The sequence below is a fragment of the Equus przewalskii genome, chromosome 1, assembly GCF_037783145.1.
Source record: "Equus przewalskii isolate Varuska chromosome 1, EquPr2, whole genome shotgun sequence".
Lineage (NCBI taxonomy): Eukaryota > Metazoa > Chordata > Mammalia > Perissodactyla > Equidae > Equus > Equus przewalskii.
In genome coordinates this window covers 57,005,308-57,026,388 of record NC_091831.1, presented here as the reverse complement: position 1 = coordinate 57,026,388, position 21,081 = coordinate 57,005,308, and the positions used below count along the sequence as shown (strand labels likewise).

Sequence of the window (21,081 nt, the reverse complement as noted above, 5' to 3'; positions counted from 1 at the left end):
ATTAGGCAATAACTCATTAGCAAAATACTTTGGTTATGCAAATACTTTTAGCTTGAAATAAAGGACTGATTCTTTCAAGGAAATAATCTAAAATGGGAACCAACATTTATACAGAAGAGTTCACTACCATATGAAAAACTGTAAGAAGCAAAAATTTATTTATTTATTTATTTATTTAAATTTTTTTTTTTGCTGAGGAAGATTGGCCCTGAGCTAACGTTTGTGCCAGGCTTCCTCTATTTTGTATGTGGGTCGCCCCACAGCGTGGCCACTGACAAGTGGCAGAGTCTGCACCTGGGGAACCAAACCTAGGCCACCAAAGCAAAAAGCCCCAAACTTGACCACTAGGCCACAGAGCCAGCCCCTAAGTGTGCTATTTTTTAAATACAGAAAAAAAACTGGAAGCATGTATGCCAATTTTGCTGGTGGTTGCCTCTAGCTAGTAGGATTACAGTTTATTTTTTTTTCCTGCTTCTAAACTTTCTAAATGCAAATTACATTACTTTGATTTAGTATGTTTTATTACTTTTTAAAATAACACAAGCTCATTATGTAAATATTCAAACCACATAAAAAAATTCAAGAAAAAGTTAAAGTCACATATTTTCTAGTATACCCCTCGTCCACTCAAAAAATCCAATCCTCAGAGGTAAGTACTTTCAACAGTTTGGTTTGGTAGGTATTCGTCTAGAATTGTTTCTCTAAATTCCATTTACAATTAGAAAAGTACATGATTTTTGAGCTTTCATGCTCCTTTTGCCTTTAGCATTTTGAGTTGTCCAAACTTTGAATCTTGGTATAACTCATAATCACAAATGCATATGGCAGTAATTTTAAAGAACATAGGCAGCAGCTTTTTAACACATATTTTTAAAGCACTCTGCACCATCCTAAAATCCTTTTTCTCAAGTCTTCTATTTGATTTTTGTTACAGATGTCCCATGACCCTAATATCTTTGGTACCTGAAAATGACCTGTATAGAACAAACCCCAAAATGTTTTATTTTGTAAACATTTGTAAAATGTAAACCCCAGCTGCTAAGATGATATATTAAGTACATATGGATATAATGAATGGTTTACAATGTACTTTTTTAAAGGCATTGGTATGTTGGAAATAGGCTGAATCTTACATTTTTGATAAGATTTCATTCTTTCATTCATTCATTGAATCATTTGTTCAGCAAACATTTGTTGAGCATCAATTATGTGCTAGCACCTCCTAAATCCTGGGCTTGGGCTCTAGAAGTTATTTAAACATCTCACTTCTAATCACTGCTCTCTCTGCAGAACACCATGCCCTTCTTTTAAAAACAGTGACTCAGTATTAATGGGACATAATTAAATCAGAAAAGAGCAAGATTTCTCTTTTGTTGCTTTCATAGTAGACTTGAAGAGCTGATGATAATTAGTCAAGACTTCCTGGATACTCATGACTTGAGCACTGAGTCTCATTAGCAAGGTAATGACCTGAATTGCATAGATTAGTTTGATTTATTTGCTGGTTGTATCTCATTTGAGTATGATAATAATGCAAAAAGATAAAGAACCCGCCCTCTCCCCTTCAGGGTAACACTTGTGCCACATCCATCATAAGTGCCACAATGACCAGCTACTTTATAAGGAGAATGACTTTTGCAGCTTTGAAACCACTGACCCTTGAAATACTTCTCTGAAATAAAAAACCAAGAGGTTGACCAACAAAAAGAGATGTGGAGTTAAGCTCCGCAGCAAAATAAACATTTTCCATATGACAGTGCTCACTATTATATAATAGTATAACTTGAATTATGCTGACACTAGATAAAGGTTTAGCCAGTTTCACACATTTTTCTTCCTGGAGAAGATGATATACACAAAATGGCTGGGTAAGAGTTGAACCACAGTGACAAGATTCCAGAAATTAACACCCGTGGGTCAGAATCAATCAAGATCAGCATGGTTTTGTTGACATACTTGGAGTTTACACATGCAAGGGTCCTAGATGCCAAAGGTTTTTTTTCTATGGTCAGCTCTGTGGTGAGGTATGCTACTGAAGTCTCAGTAGTGATCCAAAGAGATTCCTTTAAGGCATATTTAAGGACATATAACATCTGCCCTCAATTGAAGGAGTTGGTAGCAAAAATTTGTTCCATATGTCATACACAACATATGCCAAAATGAGATTCGGCTGTTTGAAAACAGTAAGAAAAGCAGTAGCCAGGAGAGGCCAGTCCCATCACTACTGCCACCGAAATGAACAGGATAAAACAAGCACGTCAACCAATTCTGAAATGACACCCCTGAAACTACACCGTCACCACAGTACCATAGGATAGTGGACAGTGATTCAATTTGTATCATTTACGACTACTTAACTTTTAGCTTTTCAAGCACAACCTATGTAGGTATTAGTATTTTTCCAGGTGCAATTTGCATCAACTAAGAAGACAGCACAGTAATAAGCAGCACAGTTTACAGCGTTATCTAGTACACTGCTATTTAATCTAACCAAACATATAATAACCCTTTAATATTTGGGGAAAAAAATCAAACCTAACTAGAGTAAATATAAGAGAGATTATTTCACTTTGGCAACCAACTCACAAACCGCTTGTTTAGTTATTCAATTAACATTAATTAAATATGTGATAGTATACCAAAATTACCAAGCTAGAGGTACGTAATTCAATACTCAGCCTTCAGAAGCATTTCTACAAACAACTGTTTTGTTTTCCTTTGTTATCATACACACTAAAAATTATTTGTGAAAGTGTAGCCTGGCCAAAGCACCTATTCCCTCTTCTCTCTAAAAAGCTTCCCCTCACTTTTTTTTTACTTCAATCACTATCCAATAAATAGGGTAATGCGTAAGTCTCAAAATGCTAAGTTACAAATAACATGAGGAATATCTAGCCGTGAGCAAAGTCCTAGATGACTACAAGTTACAAAATTAGTGATTTTAATTATCTGTCTTTCCGAATATGGAGAACAGTAAGCTGAACTGAGTTTGGAAGAAAAATAACATTTTATCTGTTGGCCAAAAGATATCTCTGGGAAGACTATCTAACCACCTCACTGTACAATTAAAAGAAATTAATCAGGCTGGCCCAGTGGCACAGAGGTTAAGTTTGCACGTTCCACTTTGGCGGCCCAGGGTTCATTGGTTTGGATCCCAGGTGTGGACATGGCACCATTTGTCAAGCCATGCTGTGGTAGGCGGAAGATGGGCATGGATGTTAGCTCAGGGCCAGTCTTCCTCAGCAAAAAGAGGAGGATTGGCAGCAAATGTTAGCCCAGGGCTAATCTTCCTCAAAAAAAAAAAAAAAAAAAAAGACATAAAAGCTGTCATAAAGGAGAGGATTGGTAAATTGGACTACATTAAAGTTAAGAATATCCATTAAAAAGCATGATTAAGTGAGTGAAAAGTTAAATCAGAGACTACATCAAGATATCTGTAATCATATATTTAACAAAAGATTTATATCAGGGGCCAGCCACGTGGCGGAGTGGGTTGGGTTCATGCACTCGCTCGGCAGCCTGGGGTTTTGCTAGTTCAGATCCCAGTGCGGACATGGCACTGCTCATCAGGCCATGGTGAGGCTATGTCCCACATAGCACAATCAGGACCTATAACTAGAATATACAACTATGTGCTGGGGGGCTTTGGGGAAGAAGAAGGAAAAAGAAGACAGGCAACAGATGTTAGCACAGATGCCAATCTTCAAAAAAAAAAGATTTATATCAAAACATAATGAAATCACATTGCAGCAGTATTTACAATAGCCAAGACATGAAAGAATCCAAGTGCCCATAGACCAATGATTGGATAAAGAAGATGTGGTGTATATATATACGATGGAATACCACTCAGCCATAAAAAAGACAGTCATCCCACTTGCAACAACATGGAAGGACCTGGAGAGAATTATGCTAAGCGAAATAAGCCAGACTGAGAAAGACAAACACCAGATGATTTCACTCATATGCAGAATACAAACAAACACGTGGACAAAGAAAACAGTTCAGTGGTTATCAGGGGAAGGGGGGTGAGGGGTGGGCACAGAGGGTGAAGGGGAGCACTTATGTGGTGGCAGACGAGAAATAATGTACAACTGAAATTTCACAATTTCACAACTATTATGAACTCAATTAAAAAAAATTGAACTCAGATACACCAATAATGAAAAGGCAGAAAAAACAATTTAAAAATGGACAATAGACTTGACAGGCACTTCAAAGACAATATCTAAATGGCTAACAAGCATATAAGAAGTAGTTCAATTTCATCAGTCTTCAAGAAAATGCAACAACGTAGTGATGCCACTACACACTCAACAAAATTATTAAAATAAAATAAGACAGGGGCTGGCCCGGTGGCGCAGCAGTTAAGTTCGCGCGTTGTGCTTCCGCAGCCTGGGGTTGGCTGGTTTGGATCCCCAGTGAAGACCTATGCACTGCTTGTCAAGCCATGCTGCAGCAGGTGTCCCACAGAAAATAGAGGAAGATGGGCACAAATGTTACTAGCTCAGGGCCAGTCTTCCTCAGCAAGAGGAGGACTGGCGGCAGATGTTAGCTCAGGGCTAATCTTCCTCAAAATAAAGAAAGAAAGAGGGGCCAGCCCGTGGCTGAGTGGTCGGGTTCACGTGCTCCGCTTTGGTGGCCCAGGGTTTCACTGGTTTGAATCCTGGGTGCAGACATGGCACCGCTCATCAAGCCATGCTGAGGTGGCATCCCACATGCCACAACTAGAGGGACCCACAACTAAAATACACAACTATGTACTGGGGGGATTTGGGAGAAAAAGGAAGAAATAAAATCTTTAACAGAAAGAAAGAAAGACAGAAAATGAGTGTTGCCAAGGATGTGGAGCAAGCAGAACTCTCATAAACGCCTCTGATTAATTGGAACCACCACAGCTGTTCGGTAATATCTACAAAACCTAAACAAATGCGCATTCCATGACCCAGCAATCCTACTCCCAGGAATACACTATAGAATGGAATACTCAATATTCACCAATGACGTTTATGATAATGGTCATAGTAGTACTACTGTTCATTAGCAGTAGAATGGACAAATGTACTGTGGTATATACATATAATGGAATACTATGCCACAATGATAATGAATTATCTATAACTAGAAGCAACATTATGGATGAATCTCATAAACATAATATTAAGCAAAAGATACCAGAAAGAAAAGAGGATACAACTGTTCCTTGCTCTCTCAGAGTGAGGTTCCCTCAGAGAGCCTGTGTCCTCTGCCTCTCTATGCACTGTTGGATAGGTAGGTCTATCATTGCCAGAGTTCAGTACAAGGACAACCTAACACATTCTTCAGAATCAGCTTTGTCTGTGATAAAGGCGATCTTTTGGGGCAGGGAGACAACAAGAGAGAGCGAGTGAATATGAAGATTGTCAAGTACAGGGGAACCTTGAAAAAGAATATAAAGAAGTAAATTAATTAAAACTATTTCAAATGAACAACATAAGCACATTGAAAGGTTAAGGGTGGGGTGTGTGTGTGTGTGTGTGTGTGTGTGTGTGTGTTTGAGAAAGAGAGGCAGAGACTGAGACACAGAGAGACAAAATTAATTCAAGTAACTTTTGAACAAAGCGCTGACATTACAGTAACAATGATCACGTCTACCACCAAGATCTTGCTTTCTAAGTCTCATTCTCCACTAAAAGAAACCAAGTTTCCTTGGATAAATAAGTGACTTCAGGTCTGGGGCAGAACAGAAAGTAGTAAAGCCTAGAACACTTATGCCAGACAAATAAAGAAATACTTAAAGCATGGTTGAAGGTGCTCCCTGGCCAAATTTGAGACAATTTGAGCACCAAAATAAATAATGATAATAAAGGATTATAACCTATTGAATATAATAAAAATCTATAAATTCATACTGAAATAAATAAATAAAATAGGTAACTAAGAAGCAAAAGCTCTTCCTTAGAGTTTACAGCTAACTTATACATTTAGAAGAAATGATGGACATAGAGAATCACCATTTAACAACCATCAGGCAAAAAGATGTGTAAACTAGGGAGTGAAAGTCTCAGGGGGCAAAATAAGTGATCTGCATTTTGCAAAAGTAGCAAAGTCATAAAAGACAAAAACTGAGGAACTGTTCTAGCCCTCCCCCCACAAAAAAGTACATATTGTATGATTCTATTTATATCAAACTCTAGAAAATGCAAACTGATCTATAGTGGCAGAAAGATAGTGTTTGCTGAGGAGACGGTACAGGGAGAGGGGTAGGCACAAAGAAACTTGTGGGAGTGATGGATTTTGATTGTGGCAATGGTTATACAGTGTATACATATATCACACTTATCAAATTGTATACTTTAAATATGTACAGTTTATTGTATGTCAATTATACCTCAATAAAGTTGTTTTGAAAATTTGAGGAACTGTTCCAGATTAAAGGAAGCCAAAAGGACATTTTCTTATAGGTGATAAGGTCTGCGGGTTAGATCATAATAATAGTTGAATTCTAATTTCCTAATCTTGATAATGATAAGAGAATATCCTTGCTTATTGAAAACACACTCTCTAGTATGTAGGGATAAAGGAATATCATGTCTGTGGCTTACTCTCAATTGGTACAGAAAAAAATAGAGAAGAGACAGAGAGAGGGGGAGATAAAAAGAAAGATAAAGTAATATGACAAAATATTATCACTTAGTTGAAAGATATACCAAATTCTCTGTAGTACTCTTGCAACTTTTCTATAAATCTGAATTACATCAAAATGAAAGTGTTGGATTTTTTCTTTGCTTTTTTTTTTGGTTTGTTTTTAATAAAGAACGTGGTGCTTAAGAGATCATGACCAACAGCCAAGGTATTCATCCATCCATTAGCCAATATTGGTTTTTCCCACACTGATGGAGCTTGAGAACAGTGGGCACACTTGCTCACCAGAGCAAGTTTAAACCACATGCCAACATCTAAATTTATAACCCTGATTATTTGAGTTACAAATATATTCTCTTTTCATTTAACTAACACATATGTGTTGAGTACTTACAATTGTATCAAGCCTAGACAGGCTCTAGAAAAACAAAGTGCCCTGGTATGGAAGCTGGGGAACACACACATGTATAATTGTGACACGTGACGGGTGAGTGACTGGGCGGAGTCTGGTCAGAAGGGGAAAGGAAGAACATGTACCATGAACATGGACACCGAGTGGGAACATGCATGGTGAGCTTGGGGAAATATAAGTAGCCAGATACTGCTGAAACTTCAGTGTAATATGAGAAGCGACAGCAAATAAGACGGAGGAGGTCGGTTGTGCCAAAATCTTGACAGTCTTGTACTCCACACTAATGACTCTAGGTTTCATCTATAATTGGAAGGCACTGAAAGTTTTGCTCTATTTTCGTTTGTCTTGAGTGAGATATGTCACACATGCAGAAGAGACTACACGTGGTTAAGTAGGAGAATCAGGGTTTCGGAAAGAAACTTGAACTCCACTAAGGGGAGCTTGTCGTTCCACACCCTGACTTCCCTGCTAGCTGATATGCTCACAACTATAGCCCCAGTGCACAACCCAGAGGAGAAGTGCAATAAATACTTGGTGATCATAAAGAAGATACTGAAATTGTCCCGATAAGAGATCAAAGCCTCAACTATAGGTGCAGCCAAGAAAGTGGAGAGGTAGGAACACTCAGATCTTATAAAACAAGAGAATCTAGAGGAAGGGGAGGAAAGCATCACAAATCACTGAATTTTCCATTTTGGGTGATCATGTAGATAGTAAGCCATTGAACCAAATACGTAATGCAAGAGGAGGAGCAGATTTAGGAAAGAAACGAAGAAATTTGCTTACACACATTACAGATAGAGTATCTTTGGCAATGATGTCACTTGGCAATACTACAAATCAGGAGCTTACGAGGAGGTCTCTCTGCTAAAGACATTGCTACTAAGTGTTTTAGATGTGTGTTTGTAAACCATTACGTTACTGGCCACATTGTGATCTACTCTCATGTGTGAAGTCACTCGAGTAAAGGAAGAATATTCATTGCAGCAAGGTTTGTAAGAAAATATTTTAGGAATACCTTAAACGCCCATCAATACATGACTGGTTAAATGTCTGATCTCGTTTGCAATGGCTCAGTCAAATAGGAAGCCAGTATTCTTGGAAAAATAATTTAAGTCAAGAATGAAACAGTAAAGGTTGACTGAACTTAAGTTTACAATACTTTTTAAAATTAATCTATTCTACTATATCTGTATTCACAGTAGACACAAAATAAATATAACTTCAGGTGAGTGATCTAAAAATCATAAAATACCATAGTTGACAGGTTTTTGGGTTTTTTTTTTTAAAGATTTTATTTTTCCTTTTTCTCCCAAAGCCCCTAGGTACATAGTTGTGTATTTCTTTTAGTTGTGGGTCCTTCTAGTTGCGGCATGTGGGACGCCACCTCAGTACGGCTTGATGAGCGGTGCCGTGTCCACGCCAGGATTTGAACTGGTGAAACCCTGGGCCACTGAAGCGGAGCGCGCGAACTTAACCACTTGGCCACGGGGCCAGCCCCTGACAGGTGTTTTAAAGGTCTGTAAAAGTAAGTTTGAGTTTTAATTAAGCTCCACAAAATCCTTTAAAGCCTAAGTTAACCAATACTTTTACTACCTTAGGTTCATAAACTGTAACAATGAGAACTAGTGTTCATATAACACTTGGAGTTTACAAACCATTTTCAACTTTAAAAAAAACTTTTATATTTATTTAGGAGACACAGTGAATACTAGGACATACGGGATTTCCTATATTGGGTTGGGGGGTGGGGTGGGCAAAAGTGACAGGGTCTCACTATGTTGCCAAGGCTGGAGTGCAGTGGCTCTTCACAAGCGAGATCCCACTGCCGATCAGCAAGGGAGTTGACCTGCTTGGTTTCAACCAGGGATGGTTCACCCTTCCTCAGGCAACCTCGTGGTCCGCTGCTGCCAGGAAGTCACCAGATTAATGCCAATCTAGTGGGGACACCTGATGGGCATAGTGCACTACAGCCCAGAACTCCTGGGCTCAAGCGATCCTTCTGCCTCAGCCTCTCAAGTAGCTGGACTACAGGCAAGCACCACCTCACCAGGCTCAACTTGTGATTACCATTTAATCCCAACAACACTGAGAGATATGAAGAGTAGGCAGAAACCACCCGCCAAAAGCTGAGACGAAAGCTCTATTATTGTTATACCCCCAAGGCAAAGTTTCAAGATTAAGAATGCAGACAGTTTTATTCTTTCAAAAGAAAAGAAGTTTAATTCCTCTGCTTTCTCAGGCTGCAAGGGAGTTAATGAATTTGTTCCAGTCTTAGTTTTTAAATTTGTAACTTCCAAAAAAGACACACAACTAGCCAAAATGAGGCATAGGGGAAATCTTTGCAAAACCACATCATACAATTTCCCTGTGTCTCCATCAAAACCTATAACGGAAAAACTGTATGTTCTAGTTTTCTGAGACAAATTCTAAAAATAAGCTAATGTATCACAGCACAAGACATACTTCGGGTAGTCCTGAATTCCACAAATTCTTTTTTTTTGGTGAGGAAGATTGGCCCTAAGCTAACATCTGTTGTCAATCTTCTTCTTTTTGCTTGAGGAAGACTGTCACTGAGTTAACATCTGTGGCAACCTTCCTCTATTTTGTATGTGGGATGCTGCCACAGCATGGCTTGATGGGCTGTGTGTAGGTCTGTGCCCAGGATCTGAACCTGGCAAACCCCAGGCAGCCAAAGTGGAGTGTGTGAACTTAACCACTACGCCACCCGGCCAGCCCCTACAAATTCTTACAGACAACTTAAAGCAACATTTTAGCAAAGTAAAAGGATGTAATACAGAAACAAAGTGTCTCCACACAGATCACAGATCACACTACCAACTCTCATGGTGTCTCCCAGCCCCTTGGGTATTTACTTACCTCCAAAGACACAATGACGGATGGTTTCTTTTTCAGTTCCTCACATTTCCTCCTCTTACAGATCTGATGGCTGTTCTTTCTGTTCTTGCAGTAAGTACATTCACCACAGTTGGTCTTCTGTTGGCAGGGCTCACAGACCCCACATCGCTTTCGTTTCTTCTTTTCCAAAGTAGGTAGCAAAGTTGTATAGGAAAGAGAAGAGGAGGTACTGGCAAGTGACACTGGCCTAGACACCACTGTGGTGTTGATGTCAACCATGCTGGTCTTGCTGATCTGGGAGCTCTCTTCTTCCCATTTGCTGGGACCAGCCTGGGAGAGTTGGGCAATGCCCTGTGAAGCACGGTGGAGTCCTCTCTCAGGGGCTAACGTGAACCCCTGAGTGTTAGCTGGCAGAAAGCTTATATGAACCTGCTTCTCATTTTCTATATTGCTTATAGCCATTACTGGAGGTATCGAACTTATCTCTGAGTTTGACGATGGTAGAGGAGTGTGACCTGAGCCCAAAGGCAAAATCTGCATAGTGCCCTGAACCTCAAGCCCATATGAAACAGTGCCCTGGGGCTCAGGCCATTCTGGGAGAGCATTATAGGTAGCAATTGGGTTTAGAGGAGCAGGAAGGAAGATTGGTGGGTCTGAGGCAGTACCACCACCCATACCAGGGATTTGTTGATTTAAGATAGCACCAAAAACCTTTCCTTGAACTGGAACAGCACCCGGAATCTCTGGTGGGTCTGGGGTCTCACCCAGAGCCTCTCCAAGAACTAGGTTAGCACCAGGAACTTCCCATTGATGTGGGACAGTATTAAAGACCTGTCTTACGACAGGGGTGGTATCAGGAACTTCCCGGTGATCTGGGGTAGCTTTGAGTACCTCTTGATGACCTGGTTTAGCACCAAGGGTTTCTTGTTCTGAGCCTGCCAAAAGCAGTTTTATTAATGAGGTAGGATATATTGACCCACCAATAGACAAACAGTTTTTAAGGTCCAATTCAGGTATAACCTTATTAAAGCTGGAGGTGGGGCAGAAATCATGTTCACTTTTGATGGGATCCAGGTAAGAATCAGATAGCTTAAGAGATTCTACTCGTGAACCCAAATCTTCTAACTGAATGCTGGCATTTCCTTCAGAGGTAACCTTGAGGGCTGCTCTTTGGAGCAAAGGAGCACACAGAGTGCCCCGAGCAAACATTTTAGGGGAATCACTGATATCACTTGATGTCTCTTGAGAGAACAGTCCTTCGCCACCAGGTGTCCCTTCCAGTGACCCAGAAAGGATCTCTGCTGCAGGGCCACTGTGAGTGGAGATATTTATTTTGGAATCCTCGACCCTTTGGGACCAAGACTGAGTTGTCTCTTGGCTCTCACCTTTAATTAAAGATGCATTTTGTAAGCTGATTAGATTCTCTAGATCAGGAGGGATTAGGGGGTCTTGTATTGGGACAAAATCATTTTCTGAGTGCTTTACTCCCATGTCCGTAAGTACCTTATAATCACACTCATGTTGCTTTTCCAAACTTTTAGGAGGTGGAACTTTCTTGGGTTTGGCTATGACCACTGGGGGTTGGGAGAGTCGCCTGCTAAGAGAGGTGCTTCGGAGAGCCATTGTAAACCCATTGCAAGTTAAGGACTCTGGGTTCTGAAAAAGAACCTCAGTTCTATCCAAATTCATTCGCGCTGCTCCAGCTCTTGTCAGAAGGCTTCTAACTGGCACAGGTGGTTTGGGTTCTGGTTTTTTCTTAACATCTCTTTCTTGAATCAATTGTTTTAATTTTCCAGGGCTCACAGTCTTGACTGATGCCCCGTTTTTGTTGGCTGGCTTGGATGTCTTCTTCAGTTGGCTGTTTTTCTTTTTGTTTAGATCCTCCCTCCTGACTAATCTGGAAGGCCTTGCATGGCGGGATCGAGACATAGCTACGGAGTGGGAAAAAATGAAAGGGCACAGGGAACAGAGTCATTGGTCCTTTGGAAAGTCTCACTTCTGAGGAGAATCTTGATGCACCATGGTTGAGCTCAGTCACACAAGATTTTGGTCTGAAATAATAACAAAAAAGCACGGGAAGTGAGTCTTTTTCCTATGCATTCTCCCATTTGAAATAGAATATTTACTAGCAATTATTAATTAAAATTAGGGAACTGAGAATGTTTACTGCAAAGGGAAAATATAATAGACACAAAAAGTACTAAAGTATCCTTTAAAACCTGGATCCACAATAAAGCTCCTTTAATTACGGTGACAACTGATTAAGTTGATGAAGTACTTTGAAAAGGTAAGCATGGGGTTTATTTTTACATTAGAAACCACAACTCTTGTAGTCATATGTAGTTTAAACCTCAACTCCCAATCTTTACAAATTTGAATGCTTAAAAAATTATCCCTTAATCTCTCTCCTTAGCACATCACCACACAGGCAGAGGTATCGTCTGTCCAACAGTAAAGCTGGAAGAGCCAGAGAAGAGGCTTATGGAATCCAAGCAGCTCCACTCCCTGGAGATCCAACAATATTAATACCACATTCCAATTAACAATCCACAAAGTTTGAGCCTTTCACACGCACACAAAAATAGCATAAAATCTTGGGAGTGAGTACTGACAGATTAGGTTACAAACGAGACTCACTGGTCCAACAAATGCCTGTTGCGTGCCTACTATGTACAAGGAAGGCACTGTGGTGGGCACTGCCCACACCCAGAAATGATGTCCCTCTTTTCTCTTTCACCTGACTTAATCCAAAGACTGCTGGTCCTAAAATCCCTTCTACCAAGGGTCCCCAAAGTCTCACAACGAATGCCTAGGCAAGGAAACAGGACATAAAGAGAACAAGAGATAATTAGAGTAGTAAAGCACACAAGGCAAGCAACTATTACTTGAAAGATGAGCAAGAAAAGAGGAGAGAAAGAAAGGGTGCTGACCAAGAGCCCTCATCAACTGCTTTTTCACCTCCTCAGACTGCCTATGCTGACTCAAAATAAGACCAAGTTATGAACAAGAATGACACTCACCATACAAAATATATCAATAGACTCGCTAAAGACCACAGATTCAAGAGTGTGACAACAGACTGGGGGAGGATACTTTAACAGTTGACAGGCTGTTGGATTTGTGAGAGAGCAGGGTGTAGGAGAATGGTCACCAAAAACTGGTCTGCAGCCAAGTAATCAACAGTCTGTGGCAAAATGAGAAAAAAATGAGGCAAGATAAAGTTTTTCAAAAAGTTGAATTTATTCATTTTAAACAACTCTCCTTTATTCTGAAATTACACCTTCCCATTTTCTCTCATAAAAATGTCCTTTCTAAAAAAGTAATAAAAGTCCTTTCTTTTATGAAAAGGTGGGGATAGACTGATTTTTTTTTTTTAATGTTATTACTTGGCAAAGTAAAAACTTGACAGCCTTCTATCATTCTCAAACTTTGCTTTTGTTCCTGTTGTACTGATCTGATCCAGATAATCCTGGGACTAGTGGCTAGAGATCGTGTCACATCAGAAAGCCCTGAGTTTGAATCTGTGATCACCAGCTTTGTCCTTCAGCAAACTACTTAACTGAGTCAAGGTTTCTGCATCGGAAATGAGGTTGTTTTGAGGTATCAATGGGCTCCTGCAGGGAAAGCAGTGTTTTCATCCTTGTGATATCTGAGGTTGAAGGGGGAGCGGGGGAAGGCAGGGTAAGAAGGACTTTGAAAGTGGGTAGACCTGGGTTCAGTCTACAGCTCAGAAACATTACTAGCCTTTTGATTCTGACAAATTCCTTGGTCTCTCTAAACTTCAGTTTCCTTATGTGTAATAGAATAGGAAGCATAACAGTACTGACTTCATTGGATTATGAGAATAAAATAAGATGATATGTGTAAAGACTTAGTACAGGGCTGGCAAATAATAGGTGTTTAATAAATGAGAGCTAAAAAAGTAAAGGCTATTTATAACTCCAAAATGCAAATAATCAGAGAAAATAAGCTAAATAGTAATCACTATCATAGAACCAGTTTAACCCACAGTCTGCATATCCTGCAAAGCAAGATCTAGTTCTTTTGTTTCTTTTCACAGCTAACACACTGTAGCCCACACACTGTAATAAAGGATCCCAGAGCACAATATTTAGAGTCAAAGCATTGTACCTTTAACAAAGATTTTTTTAAATAGACATTGGTGATAACATTAACCACAAGAAAAGTAACATTTTGAGTAAATCTGTGCTAAATACAAACACTAAGCCAGAGAATATTTCACTTGAGTTTTTGGCATCTAAGCTTACTGCTGCTTTCTCCTTTTTCTTAAAAAAAAAAAAAAAAAAAAAAGTTTTGGCTTGCACTAACCCTTTGGCTGTGAAAAACTGTAGGATATTTTCTCCAAAGACCACTGCTTCTTGTACCAACATTTTTAGAAAACAAAAGACATTCCAATCTCAACCTCCAGAAAGTCTGAAATCTTTATAAGGGTGTTTTTTTCAGATAACAAAAAGCAATCCATTCCATTCTCTAGAAATTCAACAATATTGGGATAAGCATGCTTTATCTCTTGTATCAAGATTACACTGCTAAAAAATTACTAGAAGTATATAATCTAAGAATTGCAATCAGCCATGAAAATTAAAATTCATATATGTAGGCAAGTAATCTGGATATGCCAGAAGGTGTCATGGGATCTGCTTTTGAAAGTAGTTTATAAATTGATCTCAGTCTCTTATATATTCTTTTATATTTTTAAATTGAAGTGCTTTAGAAATTCAGACTTGTAATTAAGATAATGTTTACCATTCAAACCTTATCTCCGGAAAAAAAGCTTGCCAAGGAAATGGAAAAGGTATGAGGCAACATGGATTGGGAAGATGTGGCCTCTTTAAATGGTAACAGTCTTTTTTATGAGATCCTGAAAGAGGCCAATGACCCCTGAAAAACCCAACTGCAGGGGAGAAACCACTGCGTACCACCCAGCCAAAGAAATAGACAATCAGAAACAAAATAAGGGTTCCCAAAGATCCTAATTTTATCACCCTTGGCTCCACTGATGAAATATAACCTTCTTTCGGCGATGGGAGGAGGGGCAGCAAGTTTTTTTGAAATTTGTGGGGGAAAAAATAATGTGGTCTATTCTATTAAATAGGTTCATAATTAAATAAGAGATTATCCCCACAGAGCTCAAGAAATTTATTTCCTTTATTAATTTGTAAACATTAAATTCTCCATTTTCTTTTTGGTGTTTTTATTTATTAAAGAGTAAGGTATATCTACAACTGAATACTAATTTCACTTCCATTTTTCATTTGTGATGAAAACTGACATTTCAATATTCCTCAAAATCAGTTTTATTCTACCCTAGAATATATTAAAGAGTTTGAGAGCTACAGAGATAGCTACAGGATAACCCGATCAGAGCAGAAAGTAAGAAAATGATGTCCTCCATATATAGTAGGCCCAGGAGGGGGAACCATACGCAATTAATTGACACTATTCTGTGAGTTCTTATTTTCCTGGAAGAGAAACAACAAAACAACCCCAACAATTGTGGGATGGAAAACATTAGTACTTAGTTAACAAGTCTTTTCACCAGAGGGCACCAAGACTCCTAACCTGCAATAAAATTTTGCTTCCCTAAAATGTCCTTGTGACACAGGACACAGGAGTGTATGAGATCCAAACATTATAGGCCAGCAGATAACAGGCCAAGTCATAATTTGAAACACGAAAAGATACGATGCTAGTACAAGGTAGAGAATATAAGGTTACGGACAGAGAAGAGAAATGGCAAGAGCAGGCCCCAGGATGAATATGACAAACATGACCCCTGTAAGGGTCTGCTAGTTATTCTAATTTAAACTGACCTAACCAAACTGGTCAACAAATAAGATCAGATTTTTGCCTCAATATTGTTTGAGCTCACTAAGTAACTGGAGTTTTCCCTTAAGAAGAGATTTTATTTTTTTTTTACAATTATTGCCCAGAAAGTGAAAAGCTGACCACCTAAACCCTATCAGTTGTCTGTAAAGGATAATTTTGACAGCACCATGTCCGAAAATCCTCTCACACCTACATCCCTCCTCCTTCTGGATCTCCCAAAGTCCCCTGGGCAGGAAGTGGCTGAACTGATGTAACCACCCAGCCCGCATGTCAAATTAAAATTATATTGCAATCCTTCCCACCACCAGCAGTGGCCAAAAAAGTGGTGAGTATTTGCATATATAGAGCTACTTGCAAAAGAAACTCTGATCTCATAGTCACTCCATTCAGCTTCTTAGAATTTAAAGGCTACAGCACTTCGCTGAGAAATACAAGACTCAAAACATTTCTTTTTAAAAGGCACCACCTGGCTTAGTTTCCTCCAGCAACTGAGTTCTACATCTAAAGGAAGAGGAGGTGGGCGGTCGGCTTGCTGTTCCTAGATAGTTTTCTACCACAGGAAGTGGGAGAGCCCTCGCACAGGGAAAGGCCGTTCAGGGACGCTCACGAGAAGGGCAGCAGATTTAGTCAAAGCCTCCTTCCATATGTAAAACGACCCTGCTGCCCTGCGGAGAGCAAGAAGAAAAGGCCAAAAAGGGCCACAGAAAGGAGAAGGGAGAAGTTAAAAATGGAGATAGAATGACCCTTCTAAAAACAAGGAGAGTACAAAACACATTGGAAAGAAGAGGAAAAAGCATAAAAAGAAAGAAAATTTGTAAACAGTAAAAAAACAAAGGCCAAAAGACAGAGGAAGGGGAAGAAATTTATAGCAATGAAGCTAGAATATAAAAAGACAACTGAGATCAAAACACTCAAGACTAAAGGTAGAAAGACAGAAGAGGAAAAAGAGAAATTTAAGTGTGCGGGGAAAGAAAGATACAGACGCAGAGGAGGGTGGGGGAGGGGAGAGACAAACCAGATAAAGAAGATTGGAGAAGGAAGAGAAACAAAGGGCAGGGACAGTGGTGATCCAAACCTTCGACCCATTAATTCTGGTAGACCAGAGCTGAGCGCGACAGTTAACTCTCATGAAAACGGTAAATGGTGTTCCCAGAGTTCTAAGCCCGAGCTACTAATTTTTGCAAAGAAAAAGGGACACTGCATGCTAACTCCCATATATCTTGATCCTGAAGTGTAATTGAAATCATAACATGGCTTTAAACGCAGTTAAAGGTTGACAACCGACCTAATTAAGATCCCTTAATTAGAGAGTGAAGGAACTTGTTTTTAACCTGTGCAACCAGTACCGACCAAATCAAGAAACACCCAAAATCATACTACCTGAGTCTTTAGTTCTTGGAAATAATACGGACTAATCTCCAAACATCTCATTTACGTTTCTCTCTGGGTGTACTGCCCTTGTTCAATTGTATGTAGTCATAAATTCCTAATATACCCTAAATAACTCTAAGGTTAACAAGAGCCTTTTCCATATTCTTTTTGGCATCCTGAGGCCTGAGGAAGCCAACGTTTCTATTTTACTTTATATTGTTGAGAGGGGGAGGGGAAAGGATCCGCACATTTCGGTTCAGGGCCGACCCGAGGTTGCTGCCCTACAGCGCCGCCCGTCAACCCACCGCGGCGCAGTGCGTAGCGCACCCCGCCGACATCAGGCTGTGCACCTCATCTTTTTCTCGCTCAAGGTATTGAAGTCCATTTCGAATATTTCTTCATAAATTGATCATTACTATGATGTATTATGCAGCTCATTTTGTGCCAAGAATGGAACGGGGAGGAGGGGAAGAGGCACATGAGTGACCTATGCAAGATGGTTAATTTGGGAGGAGGATGAGTTGGGGGTGAAAGGAAGACTCGGAGTTCAAGCAATATCTGTTCTCTTGTATCAATAAATTAATTTTTATTGAGTTAGAAATGACCAATTTGGGTTCCCCGTTCACGTGGGATGGTTGCTGGGGCCGGCCAGCAACTTCCTGACCATTTTTTGCAGAAATACATGGACTGCACACAGCTCTTCTAGAATCTAAATCGGTTGGGGGGTGGGGGGTGAGAAGGAGGTAAGGGAGGGGAGGGAGAGAGGGAGGGAGAGAGGAATCCGGCCCGGTCCCTTCCCCAGCACGTGAGGCTGCTGCGGCCCTCGCCGGCCCCTCACGTGCCGCACGGCGGGTCCCCGGCACCAGCTCCGCGCGCCTCCCAGCCCCGGGCCCGCTCCGGGATTCTGCCCGAGTGGGACCGATGCGAAGGCAACGCCACTGCGTTCGGCGACCGGGTGGCGCTCAGAAGAGTTTTTTAAAAGCCATTTTGGCGGAACACTGATTCTATCCCCTAATCCCTTCTTCCCCGATCTGTATAACTGCAGGTCAACCTCTGGCAAGACTCCCCTACTACCTCCACTCCAAAAGTTTCGTCCCTGAAGCCTCCTCCCCGAAACGCTGAGGGAGGCAAGCGCCAAAATGTTTCCCCAACGAAGCTGCTCCTATCTAAGCTCGGAGGAGGGAGGAAACTTGTTTGGGGGTGTGCTCGAGCACGGGACAGCCCGGGCTGCCCGCCCGCGGCTCGCGCTAATTCCTCCCTCTCTGCCCCCGGGCGCCCCGACATCCGACTCTCCTAAGAGGCGCGTCAATCGCCGGCACATTCAGGATCCCCCCGAGGCCACACTTGCCCTCCCCCAGCCGGGTTTCCCGCTGAGCCCTGAGTGCGAGCCCAAGGCCCCCCGCTCCCCCTACCCTGCGCCGCAGCCCGGCCGCGGGGGCAAGGGCCGGGTCCTCGGGCCGGGGGCATTGTCTACCACCCGCCACGAAAGTTCCCCCGGCGGCCCGGGGTGGGGGGTCGCTGCGGGGAGGGTCCCACCCCTGCGGCCCGGGAGGACCCGCGGACGCCGAGCCCCGGCCCACTTCTAGCCGGAGCGCAGCGCCGCCCCTCGCACCCCCTTCCGCCCTCGGCGCGCGGGTCCCCGCACCCCTACCCTCTGCTCCGGCCCCAACTCACCGCTGGCTCGCTCGGGCTCCGAGGGCAGCGCGCGTCCCGCCAGCTCCAAGCCTGCACCAGCCCTCGGGCAAACTTTCCAACTCGTGCTGGTCCCCACAACTTCGGAGCCCGGGGCCCCGGCGGGCGCGAGGGGCGCGGGCCGGCCCCGGGCCGACACCTACCGACTCCCAGCACGGTCAGGGCCCGAGCCCCCGGGGTGGGCGGCTGCTTCCCAAAGGTTCACAGTGGAGAGGCAGGTAGAGTTGCATGACTGGGGCGGGACAGGGGGGCGTCCCGGGGGGCAGACCCAGGAGCAGAGGGGCCAGCGGCTGCGCGCACAAAGCGGCGCCGGAGCGGACTGCGCTGCCACTCCCCGCCAGGTCAGCCCCCCGGAGCAGCAGTGTCTCCCCAGGACAGACCTCAGGGAGTGAAGCTGGGGCTCTGCCTCCGCTGGACCCTGCACCGCCGAGCGAGAGGCAAGACGCGAGCTGGATTTCCCCAAACTGGAGCCGGATTCCCCTCTCGACCCTTCCTTCTCCCTCCCCTTCCCCCTCCTCCTCCCTCCCAACACCTATTTTTTTTTTTTTTTTTTTTAAGAAAGGAGAGTATTGGAAAGGGAGAGGGGTCTTGGGGGTTTTTTATCTTTTTTTCAAAAGGGCTGAGAGAAAAATTTTAGGATCTCTAAATGGAATGTTTATAGAGACATTAAAGGGGTGACTTAAGATGCCAGAGATGACACCATTGAGCAGTATCTGGGTCGCCAGCAATGGACAAGGGCCCTCAACACCAAAGAGAGAAGCCAGAGGAGGGTTGTGTTCCCTTGACTCAGCGCTTGATGTCTGCAAAGGTCATCATCATATTTTTGTTAGTTATTTGGCCCTGTACCTTGCTGGTGGTCGTGTTCACTTTATGGATGGAGAAATGAAGGCGCAGGAAGAAGTAAGTTTTCAGCATTAGGAGGAATAACCTGTGGCATTACTCCAAAACTAAAACTGTGGCAACTGAATTTCTCCCTAACTGTTTGGTGGCTGTTGCTTCTTCCAGCAGTCAGGCAAGGGAATCCAGATCTTTAATGGGGTCACAGTGGTAAGGAAAATGCTGGTCATGGGACGATCATTCTTCCCAGGTCCAGCTTCAAATGAAGAAACTCCTATCATTGCCTTCCGCATCATTCTACCCCCATTTGGCACATAATTTTTATTTTTTGTTATACTTGCTTTAATAAGCGTAACCAGATTGGTCTTTTGAGAAAGAGTCCTAAACTTTTGACCTTTCTCACTGATTGATTGATTCACATTTATTCTTGAGGTAGGATCTAGGCATACAGAGATGAATAAAATTTGCTTCCTGCCCAGGAGGAACACACATTCCAAGTTTGCAAGCAGAACAAATGAGTGTCTTCACTACAGTGTTTTCAGTGCTACAGTCAGACAAATACCTTAGTTGGAGAACGTCAGAAATGTGGCATCTGAAATACATCTTAACTGCAAAAATAAATTCTGCTCAATCAATGTTTCCAAAAGCCTAATTGTTAATACCTTGTCAGAAAAAATCTCCTAGGACCTAGATGAAAAGAATATTGGGAGAGTTTGACTCAAAACTTGATTTTCATAAAGAACAAAAGGAAAAAGACTATCATGAAATAGAATACCCTGGCTTTTGTCAATTAATTTAAATAATTAACTTTCAAAAGTATTGAAATGGGTAAGTCAAAGACTCAGAAAAATGTCCATGGTAACACTCATTTTCTTCATTCTACAAATATTAGTAGAGAGTCCATACTATGTGCCAGGCAGAGTTCTAAACTCTGAGAAACAGCAGTGAGCAAAAAGAAACCTCTGCCCTTGTGGAGCTTGCATTCAATCATGGGGCTTGGGGGACAGAAAATGAAGAAGGCAAAGAAGCAGAATATATAAAGTGTGTCAGATGGCGATGGTCAGAGGGAGTGGGGAAAGAAGGGAAGGGGACAGAGGGTGGGGGAAGGCTGCCACTTTAAATACAGCAGTCAGCGCCCGAGTAGATCTGAAAGAGACAGGGAGAGAGCTGGGGGAGATTCCATGGTGGGAAAGAGCAAGCACAAAGGCCCTGAAGGTGGGATTGCATCGGTGGCAACACAACAATTTCCCTGTGTTTTGCTACAGTAAAAAATTAGAAACTGTCTAAATGCCTATTTAAAAAAAGATAGATGGTTCCCACTGGCCAAGTCTGGGACAGTTTTGTGTTTGGAAAAGAGATTCAGCTTGGAAAAACAAATTTGGGAGTCATCAACATGTAGATGATATTTAAAGCCCCCTTGGGATCTGAGTCTTAAA

The 21,081-nt window shown here is 42.0% G+C and overlaps 1 protein-coding gene across 2 annotated transcripts in view; it reads right to left on the bottom strand.

Moving 5' to 3' along the window:
• TET1 (tet methylcytosine dioxygenase 1) overlaps positions 1–19,291 on the bottom strand; it is a 124,075-nt gene extending 104,784 nt beyond the window's left edge. For both annotated transcript variants that reach the window (XM_070564283.1, XM_070564293.1), the window contains exons 1-2: positions 18,791–19,291; positions 9,917–11,946 (exon numbers count right to left, since the gene is read on the bottom strand). In XM_070564283.1, the coding sequence (XP_070420384.1) occupies positions 9,917–11,824 (1,908 nt within the window). In that variant the 5' untranslated portion in view covers positions 11,825–11,946; positions 18,791–19,291. The remainder of the gene's footprint in view (positions 1–9,916; positions 11,947–18,790) is intronic.
• Positions 19,292–21,081: the final 1,790 nt, after the last annotated feature.